Source organism: Dicentrarchus labrax, unplaced genomic scaffold, assembly GCF_905237075.1.
Source record: "Dicentrarchus labrax unplaced genomic scaffold, dlabrax2021, whole genome shotgun sequence".
Lineage (NCBI taxonomy): Eukaryota > Metazoa > Chordata > Actinopteri > Moronidae > Dicentrarchus > Dicentrarchus labrax.
The window spans coordinates 34,255,130-34,277,223 of record NW_026136720.1 but is presented as its reverse complement, the minus strand read 5'-3'; the positions used below and the strand labels follow the sequence as shown (position 1 = coordinate 34,277,223).

General features: G+C 40.0%; 6 protein-coding genes across 6 annotated transcripts in view; 5 read left to right on the top strand and 1 right to left on the bottom strand.

Moving 5' to 3' along the window:
- The window catches only part of LOC127352727 (scavenger receptor cysteine-rich type 1 protein M160-like), a 258,877-nt gene that overhangs the window by 160,867 nt on the left and 75,916 nt on the right, over positions 1 to 22,094 (top strand). The window lies entirely within an intron of this gene.
- LOC127352693 (E3 ubiquitin-protein ligase TRIM21) lies at positions 769 to 8,700 on the top strand. Its single transcript, XM_051381301.1, has 2 exons — positions 769 to 1,132; positions 6,032 to 8,700. Exon 2 carries the CDS (start codon positions 6,041 to 6,043, stop codon positions 7,685 to 7,687), a length of 1,647 nt encoding a protein of 548 aa, XP_051237261.1. The 5' UTR covers positions 769 to 1,132; positions 6,032 to 6,040; the 3' UTR covers positions 7,688 to 8,700.
- LOC127352694 (E3 ubiquitin-protein ligase TRIM21-like) lies at positions 9,092 to 12,698 on the top strand. Its single transcript, XM_051381302.1, has 2 exons — positions 9,092 to 9,241; positions 10,628 to 12,698. Exon 2 carries the CDS (start codon positions 10,630 to 10,632, stop codon positions 12,271 to 12,273), a length of 1,644 nt encoding a protein of 547 aa, XP_051237262.1. The 5' UTR covers positions 9,092 to 9,241; positions 10,628 to 10,629; the 3' UTR covers positions 12,274 to 12,698.
- The window catches only part of LOC127352689 (GTP-binding protein 2), a 123,534-nt gene continuing 110,629 nt past the window's right edge, over positions 9,190 to 22,094 (top strand). Inside the window, exon 1 of the mRNA XM_051381294.1 lies at positions 9,190 to 9,241. The gene's annotated coding sequence lies outside the window, so the exon portion shown is untranslated. The remainder of the gene's footprint in view (positions 9,242 to 22,094) is intronic.
- On the top strand, positions 15,048 to 17,812 carry LOC127352720 (zinc-binding protein A33-like). Its single transcript, XM_051381353.1, has one exon. It carries the CDS (start codon positions 16,843 to 16,845, stop codon positions 17,437 to 17,439), a length of 597 nt encoding a protein of 198 aa, XP_051237313.1. The 5' UTR covers positions 15,048 to 16,842; the 3' UTR covers positions 17,440 to 17,812.
- The window catches only part of LOC127352687 (scavenger receptor cysteine-rich type 1 protein M130-like), a 45,912-nt gene continuing 43,491 nt past the window's right edge, over positions 19,674 to 22,094 (bottom strand). Inside the window, exon 10 of the mRNA XM_051381280.1 lies at positions 19,674 to 22,072. Within this exon, the coding sequence (XP_051237240.1) occupies positions 21,953 to 22,072 (120 nt within the window). The 3' untranslated portion in view covers positions 19,674 to 21,952. The remainder of the gene's footprint in view (positions 22,073 to 22,094) is intronic.

Genomic DNA, 22,094 nt, shown 5'->3' with positions numbered 1-22,094 from the left:
AGTATACAGTATCAAATAATAATGCACAAATAAATAAGTATACAGTATCAAATAATAATGCACACAAATAAGTATACAGTATCAAATAATAATGCACAAATAAATAAATGTACAGTATCAAATAATAATACACATAAATAAATCAGTGGACCTATTATCACCAACCTAAAATATATGCATGGTTGCAAGATAAAATCTGAATACTTTATTTAGATAAAGCTTTAAGTCTGTAGGGACCTGATCTGAGAACTGGAGGGTTGCTGGTTCCAGCATAGACCACAGTATGGAGTGTGGACTGGTGAGGTGCCAGTTCCCCCTCCTGTGCATTGCCCAAGGTATAAACAATATATGTGTCTGTTACTTATTGGGAACCTTTTATGGTACAAACACTGACCTTGTAGTCCTCATGGGGACCAAGGACCGGCCATAAAGTGGCAAAACATTGTGTCTGAGGTCCTAGTTAGGGTTAGGCATGAATGGGTTATGATTAAGATATAGGGGGTTGGTCAGGTTGTCCATAATCAATATATGTACACACAGGTTACCATAAATAAAGCTGATTCTGGTATAGAAATTGTAGCTATAACTGTTATTATTATGATCTTTAATATAATGCTGAGTTTCCGTGCAACATTTCATCAGGACACAATGCTTGTAAAAGTGTTTTATTTTGAAACTGGAGTCTTCGGCTCCAAGTCCAGTCAGGTGTGTTTCCCTCCTGTGGCCACCAGAGGTGAACATAGGCAGCAGAGTTTGATATCCAGGAAAGAAAGAAACTACAGGAGGGTACAGGACGAACAGAGAGCTGTAGAGGACTGTAATGGGTTATATTCTTGACCTTTTGACCTCACACAGCAGAACAAAGACCATAAAAACAGTGTAAAGTCTCCCTAAACATTGAACTTCTTATCTGTCACACGTCTTTAACTACAGTCTAACCCTGAAAGAGGAAACAAGCTCTGAGCTGCAGTTAGAGGCGGAGCAACACTGGAAAGAGGAGAGCTTTGTCACACTCCTGAAATGAAACTTAAAGTTTGCCAGAGTTAAAGCAGAGCTGCAGCCGAGACCAGAGTCTGTGTTTCTGTCTGAAGAAATAATAAACTGAGATTATCAGCGACTGAGTCAAATACTGGTGAGTGCAGCTGATAATATACAACCAGCATTAAAGGTCCAGTGTGTAAGATTGAATGTGTTGGAACTGTTCAATTCAATTCAATTCAATTTTATTTGTATAGCGCCAATCATAACAGAAGTTATCTCAGGACACTTTCAAATAGAGCAGGTCTAGACCGAACTCTTTAACATTAATTACAGAACCCAACAGTACCACCATGAGCAAGCACTTGGCACAAGGGCAAGAAAAACGCCTGTTAAAAGGCAGAAACCTAGGACAGATCCTCCGGCTCAGGTGGGTGGTCGTCTGTCTCGACCAGTTGGGGGAGGAGAGAGAGAGAGAGAGAGAGAGAGAGGAGAGGCGACAGACAGACAACAGACAGACAGGTCACAGCAACAACAGTATTGGCAATGGCAGTCAAGCAGGACCAGGCAGGAGGCTCCACCAGGATCCATGAAACCTGCAAGACGAGAAAGCACAAGAACTCCGGGAAGAAGTGGAGTTAGTAACATGCATTAAAGGGACATGAATAGTGCAGAAAGAGAGAGGAAGAGAGTAGCTCAGTGCACCATGGAAATCCCCCGATAGTCTAGGCCTATAGCAGCATAACTAAGGGATGGTTCAGGACTCACCTGATCCAGCCCTAACTATAAGCTTTATCAAAGAGGAATGTCTTAAGCCTACTCTGAAAGTGGTGAGGGTGTCTGCCTCCCGAACCACAACTGGAAGCTGCCACAGGAGAGGAGCTGGTAACTGAAGGCTCTGGCTCCCGTTCTACTTTTAGAGACTATAGGAACCACAAGTAGCCCAGCATTCAGAGAACGTAGGTTCTAGTGGGGTAATAGGGTACCATGAGCTCTTTAAGATATGAAGGGGCCTGACCATGAAGAGCTTTATAGGTGAGGAGGAGTATTTAAATTCAATTCTACATTTTATAGGGAGCCAATGCAGAGTAGCTAGTACAGGAGAGATGTGATCTCTTTTCTAGTTCCTGTCAGTACTGCGCAGCGCTGAATTAATTGGAGCGTTTTAATGGACTTATTGGGGCAACCTGATAATAAAGAGTTGCAGTAATCCAGCCTTGAAGTAACAAATGCATGGATTAGTTTTCTGCATCTGTCTGTGATAGTATGTGTCTAATTTTTCTAATATTACGTAATGAAAGAAGGCAGTCCTAGAGGTCTGCTTTATGGGAGTTAAATGACAAATCCTGATCAAAGATAACTCCAAGATTCCTGACAGTGGTGCTAGAGGCCAAGTTAATGCCATCTAGAGTGACTATATCTTTAGACAATGAGTCTCTAAGGTTTTGGGGCCAAGAACAAGAATTTCGGTTTTTCTGAGTTTAACATCAGAAAATTGCAGGTCATCCAGGATTTATGTCCTTAAGACATGTTTGTAATTTAGATAATTGATTAATTTCATTGGGTTTGATTGATAGATATAACTGCGTATCATCTGCATAACAGTGAAAGTTAATGGAGTGATTCCTAAAATGTTGCCCAAAGGGACATATATAAAGTAAATAGTATTGGTCCAAGTACAGAACCTTGTGGAACCCATGACTAACTTTAGTATTTATGGAGGATTCATCGTTAACATGTACAAACTGAGTACGATCTGATAAGTATGACTTAAACCAGGTTAGGGCAGTTCCTTTAATGCCAATTTGATGCTCAAGTCTCTGTAAAAGAATATCATGGTCAATGGTGTCAAATGCAGCACTAAGATCTAATAATACAAGTACAGAGACAAGTCCATTGTCAGAAGCAGTCAGAAGGTCATTATTAACTTTAACCAGAGCTGTCTCTGTGCTATGATGAACTCTAAATCCTGACTGAAAATCCTCAAATAAACTATTGTTATGTGAAAGTCACACAACTCTTGGCGACTACTTTCTCCAGAATCTTAGAGAGGAACGGGAGGTTAGAAATCGGTCTATAGTTGGCTAAAACCCCGGGTCAAGAGTAGACTTTTTAAGAAGGGGTTTAATTACAGCTACTTTAAAGGACTGTGGTACATATCCTGATAATAAAGAAAGATTAATCATATCCAGTAAAGAAGTGCCAATTAAGGGAACAACTTCTTTAACAGCGTAGTTGGGATCGGGTCTAACAGACAGGTTGATGGCTTCGAGAAGAAATATTGAAGTTAACTGATGAAGATCGATAGCAGAAAAACAGTCTAAATATACATCTAAGTTTACATTGACAGAAGTCCCTGAACTTGAGAGCCACTGATAACTGTTGATGGCAGTTGGTGATTAATTTTTCTCTAATAGTAATAATTTTATTATAGAAGAAGCTCATGAAGTCATTGCTACTTAAGTTTATGGGGATATGTGGCTCGATAGAGCTGTGACTCTCTGTCAGCCTGGCTACAGTGCTGAAGAGGAACCTAGGGTTGTTCTTATTTTCTTCTATTAGTGCTGAGTAATAGGCTCCTCTGGCACACGGAGGGCCTTTCTATAAATCTTAAGATCATCTTGCCAATTTGAGCGATATTCTGATAATTTGGAAGAGCGCCATTTCCTTTCAGATTTCCTAGCTATTTGTTTTAACTGGCGGGTTTGGTGGTTATACCAAGGTGCTAGTCTCCTATGTTTTAATAATTTCCTTTTATAGGAGCGATAGAGTCTAATGTTGATCGTAGTGAGCCTGTAGCACTATCGACAAGATTATCAATTTCAGAGGGACTAAAGTTGTTATAGGACTCTGTTAATTTCAGACATGGCATTGAATTAAACACTGAAGGAATCTCCTCCTTAAATTTAGCTACAGCACTGTCAGATAGACATCTGCTGTAGGAAGTTTTGCCTAATGGCTTATAATCTAATAGTATGAATTCAAAAGTTACCAAATAATGGTCAGATAGGAAAGGATTATGTGGGAAGACTATTAAATGTTCAATATCAATGCCATATGATAAAACAAGGTCAAGAGTGTGATTAAAACAATGAGTTGGTTTATTTACACTCTGACAGAAGCCAATTGAGTCTATTAATGATATAAATGCATTACTAAGGCTGTCATTGTCAACATCCACATGAATATTAAAATCACCTACAATAATTACTTTATCTGATTTAAGGACTAAGCTTGATAGAAACTCTGAAAATTCAGATATAAAATCAGAGTACGGTCCAGGAGCGCGGTACACTATAACAAATAGAACTGGCTGCAGTGTTTTCCAGTTTGGGTGAGAAAGACTAAGAACAAGGCTTTCAAATGAATTATAATTTAGTTTAGGTTTAGGGTCCATTAAAACGCTCGAATCATATATAGCTGCTACTCCACCTCCTCGGCCAGTGCCTCGAGGAATGTGAGTATTAATATGACTGGGGGTGGATTCATTTAGGCTGTTGTGTTGTTTATATCTGCTGATGTCAGGGAGTCCACGTAGTCTGCCATGTTTCTACAGTAATTCAGAGAGTAGTCTCGCAATACCAGACCATTGGAGATCTCAGTGCCGACCAATCATCTGGGGATTTCTAAATGCAAAGTAGTTGATTGAGATCTCCCGCCAACAAATGTACACCCTTTACTTCAAGGACACACCGGAGCTGGAGTGATTCTCCTCCGTAGTGAAACAAACTGGAGATAAAGCGAATGTAACATGGAGGGAGGGAGTCATTTTAACCCTTTAAGACTGCATCCTCAGTTATATAGTACCCCTAATTAATTTACAATTTATAGGCCAAAAATGACCTGAATGACATTTGCCAATTGGATGCTTGAAGGGAATCAACTGATGTGTGTTTACGATCAACTGCGATCAGCTGAAACTGTGAGCTGAGCTTGACTTCATGTCCTAACGCTGTACCAGTGTGACGCGTGCTGACGTCAGCATGAACTCATTTCTACCAATAATATCATTCACCTGTCAATCTTCTGTACAAACACACAACGTTATCAGTGATTTGGGTGAAAGGTGAGGGTTAGCAACTGAACAAGGCTCAGCAGCCTCCCAGTGAACACAACCTCCGAGACAGACAGAGGACAGTTTGACGACAGCAGTACAGAGGTGATTTATGGAGATCCAGATGGACTTGTTGCTATTAGATGCTGTTAGCTCGTGCAGCTAGCTCCAGGGTGGCAGGAGCCAAGACCAGCTATAAAACCACATCTGTACTTTATTCCCTGTGGTCAAACTGTCCTCTGTCAGCATCAGGTGGTGCATTCAGTCCCACTCTGCACCTGCTGTTCACTGGGAGCAACAGAGTCAGTTAATGGATCCACTACAGCTGCTGGACTGGGGGGACGTAACACACAGTGCTATTGGCTACAGCCTGTGAGAAAGTCTCACTTGAGCCAAGCCTTTAGAGAGCGGTTGTGAGTCTGCCTAGCACGGACAAACCAAACACAGCCAATGTTGGTTAGATAGGGCCATTGATGGCCACCATAGTTTCTCTGGTTGAGTCAAGAGGTTTAAGTTTAAGTTTCTAACAGCTAGATGCCACTAAAGGATTTTATCTTACAAATAATGCCATAAATGAACAAAAACTGTGGGATTCTGGAGGTCTGGGCATCCCTGTAATGGGCCGTAGGACACAGAGCTTTTGACAAACAAAGATTGGACATTGGAAAATTGGACTACCAGCGAAAAGAATGTAACTCTAAATGGATCAGAAGACGGAGAAAGTGAGAGCTCCTCTAGCTTCCCTTAATGGGGGCAAGACCATTAACCGATTATCCCAATCAGGAACCAGAGAGAGCAGAAGAAGGCGTGAGCGTGTAACACTACACACTGGTTCTTTAACTTACAACTCTAAACAAATAGGAAGTTAAACTCTTGATTTCATAATGACGCCTCTCACATGAATAAACAGGTCTATAGAACTCAAAATGACTTTTTGAAGACAAATGTTAAATTCATGTGAAACAAAGCATTTTATAATACTCTGATTTTTGTCCCCAGTGTGTAGATATGGCTGCTGCCAGCAATCTGCTGTCTGAGGATCAGTTCCTGTGCTCCATCTGTGTGGATGTGTTCACTGATCCAGTCAGCACACCATGTGGACACAACTTCTGCAAAAACTGCATCACTGCAAACTGGAATATTAATTACAGGTGCCGGTGTCCGATGTGTAAAGAGGCTTTTACCACAAGACCTGATTTGAAGGTCAACACTTTTATCTCTGAGATGGTTGCTCAGTTCAGACAGTCAGCTCAACAGAAAGCCAGCAGCAGCAGCCCAGAGCAACAAGTGTCCAAACCAGGAGAAGTTCCCTGTGACGTCTGCACTGGAACCAAACTGAAGGCCCTGAAGTCCTGCCTGGTGTGTCTGGTCTCCTACTGTGAGACTCACCTGGAGCCTCATCTGACTGTGTCAGGTCTGAAAAGACATCAGCTGATCAACCCTGTGAAGAACCTGGAAGACAGGATGTGTACGAAGCACGATAAACCTCTGGAGCTATTCTGTAGGACCGACCAGGAATGTGTCTGCACGCACTGTCCGGCTTTAGACCACAAGACACATGAAGTTGCTCCTTTGAAAGAAGAATATGACGTAAAGAAGGCAGAGCTGGTGGAGACAGAGGCTGAAATTCAGCAGATAATCCAGAAGAAACGACAGAAGATTCAGGAGATCAAACACTCAGTGAAGCTCAGTAAGGAAAATGCGTACGTGGAGGTTGCAGAAGGGGTTCGGGTCTTCACTTCTCTGAAGGAGTCGGTTGAGAGAGGCCTGAACGAGCTCATCAGTGGAATCCAGAAGAGGCAAAGAATAACCGAGAAACAGGCTGAAGCTTTCATCAAAGAGCTGGAACGGGAAATTTCTGAGCTGAAGAAGAGAAGCACTGAGGTGGACCATCTCTCACACTCTGAAGACCACATCCACCTGCTCCAAAGCTTCCCATCCCTGAAGGATGTTCCACCTACCAAGGACTGGACAGACGTCAGTATCCCTCCATTATCATATGACGGGACTGTGGTGGTAGCATTGGCTCAGCTGGAAGAGACACTCAGTAAGGCAATGAAGAAACTGTTTGCTGAGACCGAGCTGAAGAGGCTCCAGAAGTGTGCAGTGGATGTAACTCTTGATCCTGATACAGCAAATCCTGAACTCATCCTGTCTGCTGATGCGAAGCAAGTGAATCATGGTGGCAGGAGAAAGAATCTCCCAGACAACCCAGAGAGATTTTCTCATTATAATTTTGTCTTAGGAAAGCAGAGTTTCTCTTCAGGCAGATTCTACTTTGAGGTTCAAGTTAAAAGAAAGCCCAAGTGGAATTTAGGAGTGGTCAGAAAGTCCATCAACAGGAAGGGAGAAATCACAATGAGACCCAAGGAGGGTTACTGGACCATATGGTTGAGAAATGGAAATGAGTACAAAGCTCTTGATGACCCTCCAGTCCGTCTCTCTCTGCAGTCTCAGCCTCAGAAGGTGGGGGTGTTTGTGGATTATGAGGAGGGTCTGGTCTCCTTTTATGACGTCGATGCTGCAGCTCTTATCTACTCCTTTACTGGCTGCTCCTTCACTGAGAAACTCTACCCATTCTTCAGTCCCTGTAGGAATGATGGTGGTTTAAACTCTGCCCCAATGATCATCTGTCCTGTCAGTCACACTGCTTGATATTGTTTATCTTCAGCAAATCATTAAACAATGAAACATAGACCTGTGAAATTAATCTTAACATTTTGAATCAACCATATACCAGACAAAGGTTTCATGCTACAATATTAGCAGAGCAGACATAGTAAGCTGTCAGTTATGGTAACAAATGTACATATGAAGTATTAATGTACAGTGTAAACATGCTTTCATCTGATATGATTGGTCGTTCTGTGCTTGAATATTTTCTCTCTCTGTGTCAATAGCTTCAGGGTTGGATCATCAACAGAAAGAGTACCGTCACTGTTAAAAAGGTGGATTTTTTTTAATTGTAAGGCTTCTTTAAGAGAAAATATACATGTGTTTGTTTAATGGTTCTCTTCTACAGTTAATGAAGTAGTGATAAGTTCATTTTGCTTTTAGGACATAAATTACTGTGTTACGGATGCAATTGTAGTCATAGAGTTAATTTAGTTTGTCTTTAAGATCTTACTTAGTGTGTACTTAACTTGCTGTGGGTCTAATTCTATTGATCTGTATAAATGTTAATGGGGACGATGCTTTTCCGACCTTTTCATATGAAACCATTTTACAGCTGAACAGGGCTGGTATCAGTGAACAACCACGTGCCTTCACAACAACAACATACAGGTTTATTTTGAATGAATGAGAACTGAAATTGGCTTAAAGAAATTACTGCTTTAAAAAAGTCACATTTTCATAAATTATATTCCACCATTTATACTACTTTACTATTTTACCTTTTATTTCTTTGACTTGTTTTCATTTTTGATCTTTTATGTATAAAGCACTTTGGTGGCTGTTCAGTTTGTGTTTGAGTACCATAATTACCAGATAAAAAGTCCATCATAGGTTGTTTTAAATAAGTGACTTAGTCCTCAACCTCATTCTAAAAAGACAGAAAATGTTGATATATGTCAGTGACTAAAACAAATGCTGTAAAGTGAATAAAAACACATTTTATACTCTGCTGTACAGTATCACTGCAGTAAAATCCTGTGCAGAAGAAGAAACTGTTTGTGGAAGTGCTTTATTTTGACAGGTTGGATGTGTTTCCCTGTTGTTGCCACTAGAGTTCAACATAACAGCACACATCAGAGGGAGGAGGGTTTGTTAGAGGAGTGGAAAGACTGCACACACCTCTCAACTTCCTCATTTAGTAACAACTATAGGAGAGAAACAAATATAAGAATAACATGAAAGGGTCAGAACATCAACAAACACAAGAAGAATAAAGGTTTTTTTGACCCAAAATAATTTGTGGGATAGACCTCTTTAAAAACAAAAAACACAGAATAAATATAAAAACTAAAATAAATAAACATCTGGCAAATTATTCATATAGTTAACCAAAGAAACACAACCTCACAATCAGAGCTGCAGTTAGAGTCGGAGCAACAATGGAAATACGAGAGCTTCAACGTCACACTCCTGAAATGAAACTTAGAGTTTGCCAGAGTTACAGCAGAGCTGCAGCAGAGACCAGTCTCTGTGTTTCGGTGTGAAGAAATAATAAACTGATCAGGACTTTCTCAACAACTGACTCAAATACTGGTGAGTGCAGCTGATAATATTTACTGTATTTGAACAACCAGCATTAACACTAAACTAACAGCTCTAATCAAACAGGGAGTTACTCTTTTCATTCTCAGTTAAGTGAAACACGTGCTTCTCAATATTGTAGTAATCATTGTTTTATACAAATGATAAATATATATAAAATAAAGGACCTCAGGAAGCAACATCCTCTTAAATTTCTATTGTTGCTCTGTTACGACAAATGGAAACACTCCCTAAACACTTTATGAAGGCAGGTGGTGTGTAATGTGCAACTACTGTGGCACGTGGCCAAGAACTGGAAAGATGCCACTAAACAAAGGCTTGATAGATAGATAGATAGATAGATAGATAGATAGATAGATAGATAGATAGATAGATAGATAGATAGATAGATAGATAGATAGATAGATATTTAAGATATATACCTGTAAGAACTTCAGCAGTGTAGTGGATTCGACATATGTGTTAAATAAAGTTAAAGTAAATGTGATTTTCCAGCGTGGACCATTAGAAACCAGCTATGGTCCAATAACTGCAGTAAAAGTCTGAATAGGGATTTACTGCTAATACTGTTCATACTGTACATATCTTAACTTAATTTACCCGCACTATAATTACACTTTTTTATACTGTTTGCGATTGAAACTGTTGCTGCTGCTGCACAAGCTGTATATATATCTTAGTGTATTCACTTCACTACGTTCATTCTGTTCATACTTTATATATCTTGCTAGCATATTCATATATATATTTATATTGTTATTTTTTATATCCCTGAACATATGTACATTACTCTTACTACTGCTTTTTGCACTTCTGGTTAAATGCTTAACTGCATTTCGTTGTCTTTGTACTTAACAATAAAGTTGAATATAATCTAAAAAGTAACAGCAGTGTTGCAGGTGTGCAGGGATTTAACCTGAGTGTGTTGAGGCTCCAGATTATTGCACAAACCTAAAGCAGCAATTCATCCGTCTCATTTATTGTTTTATAGTTTTAACAGGAATCAGTGGACCAATATTATTTCTTTAGCCCACAAATGTAACAATCCCTTCAGTATAATTACTCTGAAACATATAATTTAATCTGTTTTTATGTTCCTCAAATGTAAAACCTGTATTTTCTTCGCAAACAATTTGTGGATTTTGAAAACAAGGTGTTTAGTTTTTAACTTCATAAGTAAAAACTCTCGATCACTTCTTGCATGAGGCTGAATATCTTTTATAATACTTACCAAGTGTTTCTGTTTTCCAACCTGTTGTTTGATGTCATCATTCTTATATTTATACTTTATATTTCTGAGACACTTATTAATAATGATTTCACTACAGATTTACTTGAAATGTTCTTTACACTTTCACTTTCATTCTCGGTTTGTAGATATGGCTGCTGCCAGCAATCTGCCATCTGAAGATCCGTTCCTGTGCTCCATCTGTCTGGATGTGTTCACTGATCTAGTCACCACACCATGTGGACACAACTTCTGTAAAACCTGCATCACTGAACACTGGAATATTAGTGACAGGTGCCAGTGTCCGATGTGTAAAGAGGCTTTTAGCATAAGACCTGATTTGAAGGTCAACACTTTGTTCTCTGACATGGTTGCTCAGTTCAGACAGTCAGCTCAACAGAAAGCCAGCAGCAGCAGCCCAGAGCAACAAGTGTCCAAACCAGGAGAAGTTCCCTGTGACGTCTGCACTGGAACCAAACTGAAGGCCCTGAAGTCCTGCCTGGTGTGTCTGGTCTCCTACTGTGAGACTCACCTGGAGCCTCATCTGACAATGTCAGGTCTAAAAAGACATCAGCTGATCAACCCTGTGGAGAACCTGGAAGACAGGATGTGTACGAAGCACGATAAACCTCTGGAGCTGTTCTGTAAGACCGACCAGACATGTGTCTGTGTGCTCTGCACTGTTTTAGACCACAAGACACATGAGTTTGTTCCTCTGAGAGAAGAATATGAAATAAAGAAGGCAGAGCTGGGGAAGACAGAGGCTGAAATTCAGCAGATGATTCAGAAGAGACAACTGAAGATTCAGGAGATCAAACAGTCAGTGGACCTCAGTAAGGAAAATGCAGACAGAGAGATAGCAGAAGGTGTTCAGGTCTTCACGTCTCTGATGGAGTCTGTTGAGAAAGGCCTGAATGAGCTCATCAAAACTTTAGAAGAGAATCAGAGAATGAAACAGAAACTAGCTGAAGACTCCATCAAAGAGCTGGAACAGGAAATCTCTGAGCTGAAGAAGAGAAGAACTGAGGTGGACCAGCTCTCACTCTCTGAAGACCACATCCCCCTGCTCCAAAGCTTTCCGTCCCTGAAGGATGTCCCACCTACCAAGGACTGGACGGAGGTCAGTGTCCCTCCATCATATGAGGGGACTGTGGTGAGAGCTGTGGCTCAGCTGGAGGAGACACTCAGTAAAGAGATGAAGAAGTTGCTCGCTGAGGTCGAGCTTAAGAGGGTCCAGCAGTATGCAGTGGATGTGACTCTTGATCCTGATACAGCACATCCCAACCTCATCCTGTCGGCTGATGGGAAACAAGTGAATCATGGTGATGTGAAGAAGAATCTCCCAGACAATGCAGAGCGATGTTCTCGTTATATTCATGTCTTAGGAAAGCAGAGTTTGTCTTCAAGCAGATTTTACTTTGAGGTTCAAGTTAAAGGAAAGACTGAATGGATTTTAGGATTGGCCAGAGAGTCTATCGACAGGAAGGGAGAAGTCAGTCTCAGCCCTGAGGATGGTTTCTGGACTATGTGGTTGAGAAATGGAAATGAGTACAAAGCTCATGATGACCCTTCAGTCAGTCTCTCTCTGCAGTCTCAGCCTCAGAAGGTGGGGGTGTTTGTGGATTATGAGGAGGGTCTGGTCTCCTTTTATGATGTAGATTCTGCAGCTCTTATCTACTCCTTTACTGGCTGCTCCTTCACTGAGAAACTCTACCCATACTTCTGTCCAAGTGAAAATGATTGTGGTTTAAACTCTGCCCCTCTGATCATCTGTCCTGTCAATCAAACTGCCTGATATTTTCTGTCATTAGTGATTTATTGAACAATGAAACATTGCCAACAATACACATATTTTGAAACTAATCTTAAGATTTTACATCCACAGTGTAAATATATACCAGACAAGTTTTCATACTACAATACTGACACAACAGACAATACTAGGAGGGCAATGGATGAGAGACACAAACTAATTTTTATTCATTTATTCAGTGATCATGTACAGGTTAAGTTCGTTTTTATCTGACTTTTTGTTATTGTGTCTGACAGTGTGTCATACAGCTTCAGGGTTGGAACAAACATCAACAGAAAGTGAACAGTATGTGTCACTGTTGAAAAGATAGATTTGTTATTAAGGTTTGTTAAAGATAAAATATAATTGTGTACTGGTATTTGTTACTTTCATTTATATAGTGAGTAATAAAGTTCATTTTGCTTTTAGGATGTAAATTACTGGGTTATTACGGCCCAAGCACTGACCGTGCGAAGGCCCTGTTGTAATTGAAGGGGTTCTTATTTTCTTTGAGTAACTTTGTAATCGCATATTTGGAGGCTTTCCTGTGCTCGAAAACTCATGAAACGCGACGCATAACGTTCATAAACTACTTTTTCATGTTCCTCCTATGTGCTTTGTCCGATTCGTACAGAATTTATCACGTAGCATCTGGAGACCGTCCTGGCAAAAAAAGTTATTTGAAGATTTTTTAAATTTCAAAAAATAAGCATGCTATAAAATTAAGACTTCCTGTAGATTTTTAGTCAAAAAAGGAATTGGACCATTTCTCCACATTGGTATGTCCGATTGACACCAAGCTTGGGTCCATAGTTCCACAGTTCCACATGTCTTCCTTAGGCATCGTGCACAATTTCAGACCATCGCCACTAGGTGGCGCTCTTTAAAATGAAGAAGTTTATATCTCCACATCAGCACATGTCAAGATGGCAGCACACGTCTCCTTCTGTCTCTAACTGTGTCTGTTTGTTTTACTAATATGACTGAGTGATTTTTCTGTAAGTCATCTGCGAAGATTATCATTCAAACATGTTTCCATTCAAGACTTTTTTTTTTAAAGTGTAGTAGCTTATTTCATGTTATCTCGGGAAGACCTGGATCGCCTCTCCTTGGACTATCAGAGCCTGTCGCCTCGCAGAGCTGGGAGGACACGCCGTTGATCTATCAGGGTAGTGCATGTTCCTGCTGCTTTTTTCTGCTGTCCGGGGTTGGTTCCGGCTAGTTTTTGGGATCCCCGCTGGTCCAGTTTATTAACTTTGTTCGGAGCGATGTACCGGCTTGATTTCCTGTTTACGTCTGACGACACGACACGTATTGCCCTTAGTTGATCGGGTGGTCGGGAAACCACGGAACTGATTCCTGGAGGACTCTCCCTGCAATAATGTGTGGCGTCGTTGATTGAGGTGAAATAGTCTGGCTGCTTTTCTCCTCGTGTTTCTGGATCTCAACGTACAATGTCGCTGCTCGTGGCTGCCTTTTTCCTATTAATTTGGAGCGGCACCGGGGAAAACCACCATGGGACCAAAAACTCCCGCCCAGTCAACTTTACTCCGGTTTTACCATGCCGGGGGACGTGCGCTTCTGGCAGTCCACTGGGCATTAGTTTGTCACCTTTGACTCTTCTGCCCCCTGCATCTATGGACCTGGCCCGTCTGGTCAGCCTGATGGCTTTACAAGACAACTTTACTATTCCTTCAAGTTGCCTTCGTGACTTTTTTATAATTTTAAAGATTAAAAAAGATCCTTCAAACAAATGTATAAGGTCTGATTATGGTGTATAATTGTTCTGTTGCTGCTGATTTCAGGGAATGTTCAACCTAACCCAGGCCCAGGCTTTGCTGAGTCTGCTGTTATTTTTAACACCCCTGCTGAATTTAAAACGAGGTCTGGACTTTCATCCATTTAAATGTGCGCAGTATGATTGCCAAAATGGATATGATTCGTATCTGGGCTCATACAACTGATGCTGATGTTACTGTCATATCTGAAACTTGGCTAAACAAAGCAGTTTTAAACAAGGATATCAACATTGACGGCTATAATGTGTATAGGACTGACCGACCCAAAAAGGGTGGAGGGGTTGCAGTCTATGTCAAATCTAAGTTTCATGTGAAGATCCGTCTCTCTACATCAGTGAGTAAGCAATTTGAACTTCTGGCTCTTGACATGGAAATCTCAAAAACTCTCCACATCACTGTCATCGGCTGCTATAGTCCACCTTCAGCTATCAGCTGCACCTTACCATCGTTAATGGAGCTTTTATCTGGGTTGAACTTCAATGAAATTGTCTTTATTGGTGACCTAAACTGGAACTGGCTGCTACCAGCATCAGACGATTTTAATTCAATTCAATTCAATTCAATTTTATTTGTATAGCGCCAATTCATAACAGAAGTTATCTCAGGACACTTTTCAAATAGAGCAGGTCTAGACCGAACTCTTTATAACATTAATTACAGAGACCCAACAGTACCACCATGAGCAAGACCTTGGAGACAAGGGCAAGGAAAAACTGCCTGTTAAAAGGCAGAAACCTAGGACAGATCCTTCGGCTCTAGGTGGGTGGTCGTCTGCCTCGACCAGTTGGGGTGAGAGAGAGAGAGAGAGAGAGAGAGAGAGAGAGAGAGAGAGCGAGAGACAGACAGACAGACAGACAGGTGCACAGCAACAACAGTATTGGCAATGGCAATCTAGCAGGACCATGGCAGGAGGCTCCACCAGGATCGATAAGAACCTGCGAGACGAGAAAGCACAAGAACTCCGGGGAAGAAGTGAAGTTAGTAAGTACTAGTAAGTAGTAAGTTAAAGCATTTTGTGATTCGTTTAATTTATTTCAGATTGTTGACAGTCCTGCTAGACCTAATATGAAATGTCCGGAAAAATCCTCTTTAATTGATCTCATTTTAACCGATGTTCTTCATAAATATTCTGCTGCTTCTGTTTTTGCCAATGACATCAGTGACCACTGTGTCATTGCAACAGTAAGAAATACAAAAGTTCCTAAAACTAACCGCGTGTCATCATAAAGCGGGACATGAAACATTTTGTGGAGCAAGCATTTTTTCATGACCGGTTTCTATTTTGCTTGGAGAAAATTAATGTCATTTCTGATTTGAAAATGCCTGGAAATTCTTTTATGATGGTTTTATTGAAATTGTTAACAAGCACGCTCCTTTTAGGAAGTATAGAATAAAGGGCAGGGATAATGCATGGTTCACGCCAGAGTTATCCAATTTCTCCATGAGCGCAATGTGGCATGGTCTAAAGCCAGGAGTACTGGTCTTGGATCAGACTGGCTGCTCTTTAGGCAGCTGCGAAATGCAAGCACAGTGGCAATTAGAAAAGCCAACGCTGATCATTTCCTTACTGAAACTTCAAATAACCTGTGTGCCACAGGGATCGGTTCTAGGACCTTTATTTTTTACTATTTACATTAATTGTCTGGATTGTAAAGCCCCGAACACAAATTTTCACTTTTATGCCGATGACACAGTGATATATTGCTCTGCGTCTACCCAAAATCAAGCTCTCTGTCAGCTTCAAATTGCTTTTAACACTGTGCAATTTAAAACTTGTTTTAAATGCTGACAAGACAAAGCTCATGCTGTTCACAAAAGCTAAATCAAAGCCCTCGGACCTCCCTCCTATAACCACTTTGCAGGGCTCTATCACTGAATCTGTGTCTCAATATAAATATCTGGGAATTATAATTGATGATGCTCTCTCTTTTAAACCTCATATCCAGCAGCTTTTGAAAAAACTAAAGATAAAATTAGGTTTTTACTTTAGAAACAAATCTTGTTTTTCTTTTGAAGCCAAAAACAGACTTGTTGCTGCATCCTTTTTGTCTGTGTTGGACTATGGTGATGTTTTATATATGAATGCATCTTCAAAATGCCTACAGTCTTTGGACAGGGTCTATCACGGAACACTGAGATTTGTTACTAATTTTAAAACCCTCACGCACCACTGCTCTTTGTATGCTCGAGTTGGATGGTTTGTCCTGTCCACCCGCATACTCCATCACTGGCATATCCTAATTTATAAAACTATCCTCGGTGTTATTCCTACATACCTGCAGAAGTATGTAATTCAGAAAAGCACAGGAACTTATCAGCTCCGCTCTGAGGACTTGTTTTTACTGACTGTGCCTAGAGTCCATACTGAACTGGGGAAAAGGGCTTTTAGTTATGCTTCTCCTTTTTCATGGAACCAGCAGTAGGGAAAATGCAGACAGAGAGATAGCAGAAGGTGTTCAGGTCTTCACGTCTCTGATGGAGTCTGTTGAGAAAGGCCTGAATGAGCTCATCAAAACTATAGAAGAGAATCAGAGAATGAAACAGAAACTAGCTGAAGACTCCATCAAAGAGCTGGAACAGGAAATCTCTGAGCTGAAGAAGAGAAGAACTGAGATGGACCAGCTCTCACTCTCTGAAGACCACATCCACCTCTTCCAAAGCTTCCCGTCCCTGAAGGATGTCCCACCCACCAAGGACTGGACAGAGGTCAGTGTCCCTCCATCATATGAGGGGACTGCGGTGAGAGCTGTGGCTCAGCTAGAGGAGTAAAGAGATGAAGAAACTGTTTAATGCTGAGCTGAAGAGGGTCCAGCAGTATGCAGTGGATGTGACTCTTGATCCCGATACAGCACATCCCAACCTCATCCTGTCTGTTGATGGGAAACAAGTGACTAATAGTGATACGAGTAAGACTCTCCCAGACAATCCACAGAGATTTTCTCATTGTGTTTTTGTCTTAGGAAAGCAGAGTTTCTCTTCAGGCAGATTCTACTTTGAGGTTCAAGTTAAAGGGAAGACTAAATGGAATTTAGGAGTAGTCAGAGAGTCGATCAACAGGAAAGGAGAAATCAGTCTGAGCCCTCAGTATGGTTTCTGGACCATATGGTTGAGAAATGGAAATGAATACACAGCTCTTGATTACCAACATGTCAGTCTCTCTCTGCAGTCTCAGCCTCAGAAGGTGGGGGTGTTTGTGGATTATGAGGAGGGTCTGGTCTCCTTTTATGATGTAGATGCTGCAGCTCTTATCTACTCCTTTACTGGCTGCTCCTTCACTGAGAAACTCTACCCATACTTATGTCCCTGTAATAATGATGGTGGTAAAAACTTTGCCTGTCTGATCATCTGTCCTGTCAATCAAACTGCCTGAGTTTCTTTATGATCAGCAAGTTATTGAACAATAACGCTTTGCCAACAATACACATAAAGATATTAAGATCGTAAGATTTTACATCCACAGCGTAAATATATTCCCAACAAAGTTTTTATACTACAATACTGTACAGCATATGTATAAATGTACATATTTGTACAGGTTAACCTTGTTTTCATCTGAATATATTTGGTTATTGCTTCACCATTTTTGTCATTGTGTCTCTCAGTGTGTCGTAAAGAGAACAGAATGAGTCACTGTTATAAAGGTGGGTTTGTTAATATTTGTAAGGTTTGTTAAAGAGAAAATATTTTTATTCACTGTATCTGTTTTCTTCAGTTATGTAGTGAGAAGTCATTTAGTAAATGAGAGATGGTCTATTCCTGAAAATGGCTTGAACACAGTATTTACTGTTTAATCTTCATACATACCAGGAGACATACTGAGTAATTACCAATTAGAAATGAATGGTAACTTGACCTGTTGTTTGTCCCTTTATGTAATGGTGGCACTTGCTTCCCCACTGGGGGATTAATACAGTATTTTGTGTTATTACATCATCTTTGAGCTCCTGTTTAAAGAGTTCAAATCTAGTTTAAGGTTTATTAGTTCAGTTTATGTTGTGTTTACGTGCTGCTGCACATGTTCATACTCTATACAGCATATTCATATCTACCCCTTTATATTCATACACATTACTCTGCACTTTACTGTTTTTGGACTTCAGGTTAGTTTGTTGACCAAACTAATCCCTAAATAATACATGAGAGAGGGAGAAATGAGGGGTCCACAGGGACCCACAGCTCCGGGGTAAAAGTAGAATAATGTAAATTATAGGCAACATTTTAGTCCAAATATCATTTTATTGCAGATAAAACATGTTTTTACTGTTGACTTTTAAAGCAGCATCAAATAATTGATGGTGATATATTTCTGACATATCTATCTATTATTCCTTGAACATTCATGCAGAGAGAGTGTGTCCATAAAAACCTCCGTCCTTATCTCACTCTGCTTTCTTCACTCCTCTTTTAGGATGGTGCAGTCATTAGTTTAGAGTATTAACTACAGTTACTCTAAAGAAAGACAAGAAATCTGTGTTTTAAAAAAGAAATAATGTCAAAGTTTAAATGAGGAAGATAAATTAAAGTGTCTCTTATTGCTCAACTCTTGGACACTGCCGCCATCTAGTGTTTGTAAAGTGTTAATACATCCAGAGTGCACTCATGAATCATTAACACATTTGTGCCCACAACTAAAACTTTGAATTTCCTTTGGTGGAAGTGTTCTCTGGGCTCGCCTGAGCAGAAAATCTGAAGAAATATTCAACACGGGTCGAACTGTTTGGCTGGAAAGAGCTTTTCATATTATATTTAGTCTCACTGTAAAACATAATGAGTTAGTTCAACTCAAACTGTTTGAGGAAACCGACTGCCTTTAATCATTTAAGTCTATTAACTCAAACAATTGAAGCATTAACAATATTTGATTTGACTCAAGTATTTATTGTGAAGATAACTTGGGTAAATGAGGTTAATTGTACCAATTCCATTAAAACTAGTAAGTATATTACACTCATATGCAGCAACTCTCCAAACAGCTGATGTACAATACAAAATCTACAATGAATTGATTCTCCAAAAGGTCAAATCTCAAAAATGTAAAAATACTAAGCTATATTACATTTTTGTTTTATATAAAGTCAACTTAAAGAAAATGAGTCAGTGGAACAAACTGGAATTATGTGACCAATACTTGAAATACTGCACAAAAAGTTCCCTTAAACCAGTTGAGTTATTCAACAATTGAGTTTTGAGTTGGGTTGAATTCAAGTTATGTTAACGTCCTTCTTTTATTAAGATATGCTGTTAGGTTGCACAGTGCTTGACGCACATGGAACTACTGTTGTTTCCAAGAATGGTAGAAAATGCTGTAGAATAAGCAGAATTTGTCCCGACTAATAATGGCTGTGTGGTAATAACGAGCTAGTGAGTCATAACCGAGGCTTTTAAGTTTTCTTCTCTGGTGAATGCAAAGCGCTCGAATACAAAGAAACCAAACATTTTCCCAACTAACAGAAAAAACACAAGAAATTCTAGTGAAGCACTTAAAATCAGCTCATTCACAGTTTCATACTTTATTAACCTGCTTTTATTTTCTTCATCCAATAAAAATGAGCACAATTCATATGAAATAAGCAAAAGTTTATTAAAATGCTTTAATGGTTTTTAACATAGTAGATGATGGTGATACATTCATTACAGCAGGGGTCTCAAACTGCCGGCCCGGGGCCCATTTCTGGCCCTCCATCCCCTCCCTCAGGCCCCAGACATGACGTCGAAACTATAATATAATCTGACCGATAAGATAATCAGTTTAAAAAATATATTTTTTTCTGGTTATTTCACATCAATTTAAACTACCCCTTCATATACAATTACAATAAAAACACAATTCTATTTAAAAATATATTTTGTTAGTGCAAAATAATGGAAAAGCTCATTTGACTGCAAACAACAAGAATGATATAAAACTGTATAGAAACTGCTGTTTGCATTGTTTGTAGTAATGGAAACAGTTTCAGAATATTACACTTTCTTACTTGAACGTTGACCCGGAGATAACAATACCAACAGTGGCCCCAAGACAGTGTGAGTTTGAGACCCCTGCATTACAGTCATCTATGAAATAACCTGAATCCGTAACCAACTAACGACTAACGATTATATTTTAAGGAAAATCTCCACAGAATTCTTTCTGTTCGAGGTGGAAACACAAAATCTGCAGTGGAAACTGTGGAGACATGTGGCTGCACACAGCAAAATCCAAATGTTTGATTTCACATATAAATTTTCCCCGATAGGTAGACAAATGTCATTTTATTTTGAAAAATCACAAGAATGAGTAAAACATTTGTTAAATATCAGATTGGCTCTGGATCAAAGTACATATTATTGGGGCCCGAGCAGCGACCACTGAGGGAATTATGATTTGTCTTAACTGAAGTTATGAAATGTGGCACAAAAGTTGGCGTTAGTGAAAATGTACGTGTCATTCCATCTCATATAATGGCTCCACAGTGCCGTTAAACTGCAGCCCCCCGCGGCACGTATTACCGGAATGCATGAAAATCGGTACGCACATGTATCACGACCAAACGTACAAAAAAGCCTCTTGGAGCCATGCCCCAAACCCAACAAGAAGTCGGCCATTTTGAATTGAATGTGCAATTATGCAGCAGTTTTTGCAATATTCAAATTTCATGTGTTTGATGAGAGTCTTGGCCTGAAAACATTTACTTGCCAATATTCAGTCATAGTCACAGTGCCACCTACTGGAAACAGGAAGTAAGCTTTGTACAGTAATCTTCATCTGATTTACGTGTGATATACTGGCTCATAATGCGGCCGCGGCACTCCCCGACGTACACGGACTGCAGCTTTAACTGAAGTTGAATCCAGTGGTACCAAGTATTTGATATAACTCCTTATAGTTTTTGAGATTCAGCCATTTCTGTATTTAGTCGTTAGTCACGAGGGGTTAAGCAAAATCTGTATGAAATAAACAAAATCCTTAGTTACAAAACTACAGCGGCCCTTAAGGGACATGGGGGAGAAAAAAACACTTTTGCATAGAGAAATATTTGTTAAAAAAATAACTTCTGGAAGCAGCAAACCAAAGCAATGGAGAGGCTCATAGCTGAGACATTACGTCAGTGCTTGGTTCTAGTCATGGTTTTCAAATCAGTGAAAGACAGCCGAAGAGGACTGTTGGTGAAAGGGAGATATTCTCGGTGGAAAAAGTACTCGAACTCTGACATAATGTCTTTATGTTTGAGTCCAAGGTCAGAATGAAACTCTGTGAAACTCTCCGTAGCTTTGGTTTGATATTTCCCAAACAACGATGACCCTTGGGTTTTACTTTAAAGAGCTTTTTTACACTCCAAATATTTATCACAGGGACACAAAACTAAACCCATGTCCCCCTAAGGGCCTCCATACAAAATAGGCAAAAATAAGCAAAATCCTTCATTAAGAGTGTTAACAAAATTGATCTGAAACAAGTAAAATAAACAAACACAAACAAAATTCACACAAAATAAGTAAAATTCTTAATTGTAAAACTAACCAACATCCTTAAAGCTAGGGTAGGTATTTCAGAGGAATCTTTTTGTTGTATTTGTTGAAATTCTTTTTACATCCCGACAACAATGAATCAATAAAATGCTCTGAGAGACAATCTGGTCTCTGTGGCTGCTGTAATGAGCTCAGCCAGTGATTGGATTCAGTCTGAATGAAATGATTGTTAATGATGCAGCAGTCGGCCACTATGTGTTCATGTGTTTTCAGGGAGTGGTTTTGGAGGGAGGCCTGAAGGGAACAGGTGGGATTTATGTTTTCACGTGGATCTTTGTCTGACGTTATCTAAAAATGTAAAATCCTTGACTGAGCTGATGGCTGTGTGTCAGCTGTGAAATCCATGTGGATGTGAGAGGAGCTCCTTGGAGGACCTACTCTGCTCCCTGAGCTCCTTCCTCTTCAGTCGGCCCTCCTCCAGCTGCAGGAACACCCAGGTTATAATCATCCAGCTCAATGTTCTCCTGTCTGCCCGGCTTCTGCCCCCTGCAGGCCTGGAGAGACACGACAGCATGA

Coding starts and splice junctions, on each gene's coding strand:
- LOC127352693 (XM_051381301.1), top strand. CDS start 6,041: ATGGCTGCTGCCAGCAATCTGCTGTCTGAGGATCAGTTCCTGTGCTCC.
- LOC127352720 (XM_051381353.1), top strand. CDS start 16,843: ATGAAGAAACTGTTTAATGCTGAGCTGAAGAGGGTCCAGCAGTATGCA.
- LOC127352694 (XM_051381302.1), top strand. CDS start 10,630: ATGGCTGCTGCCAGCAATCTGCCATCTGAAGATCCGTTCCTGTGCTCC.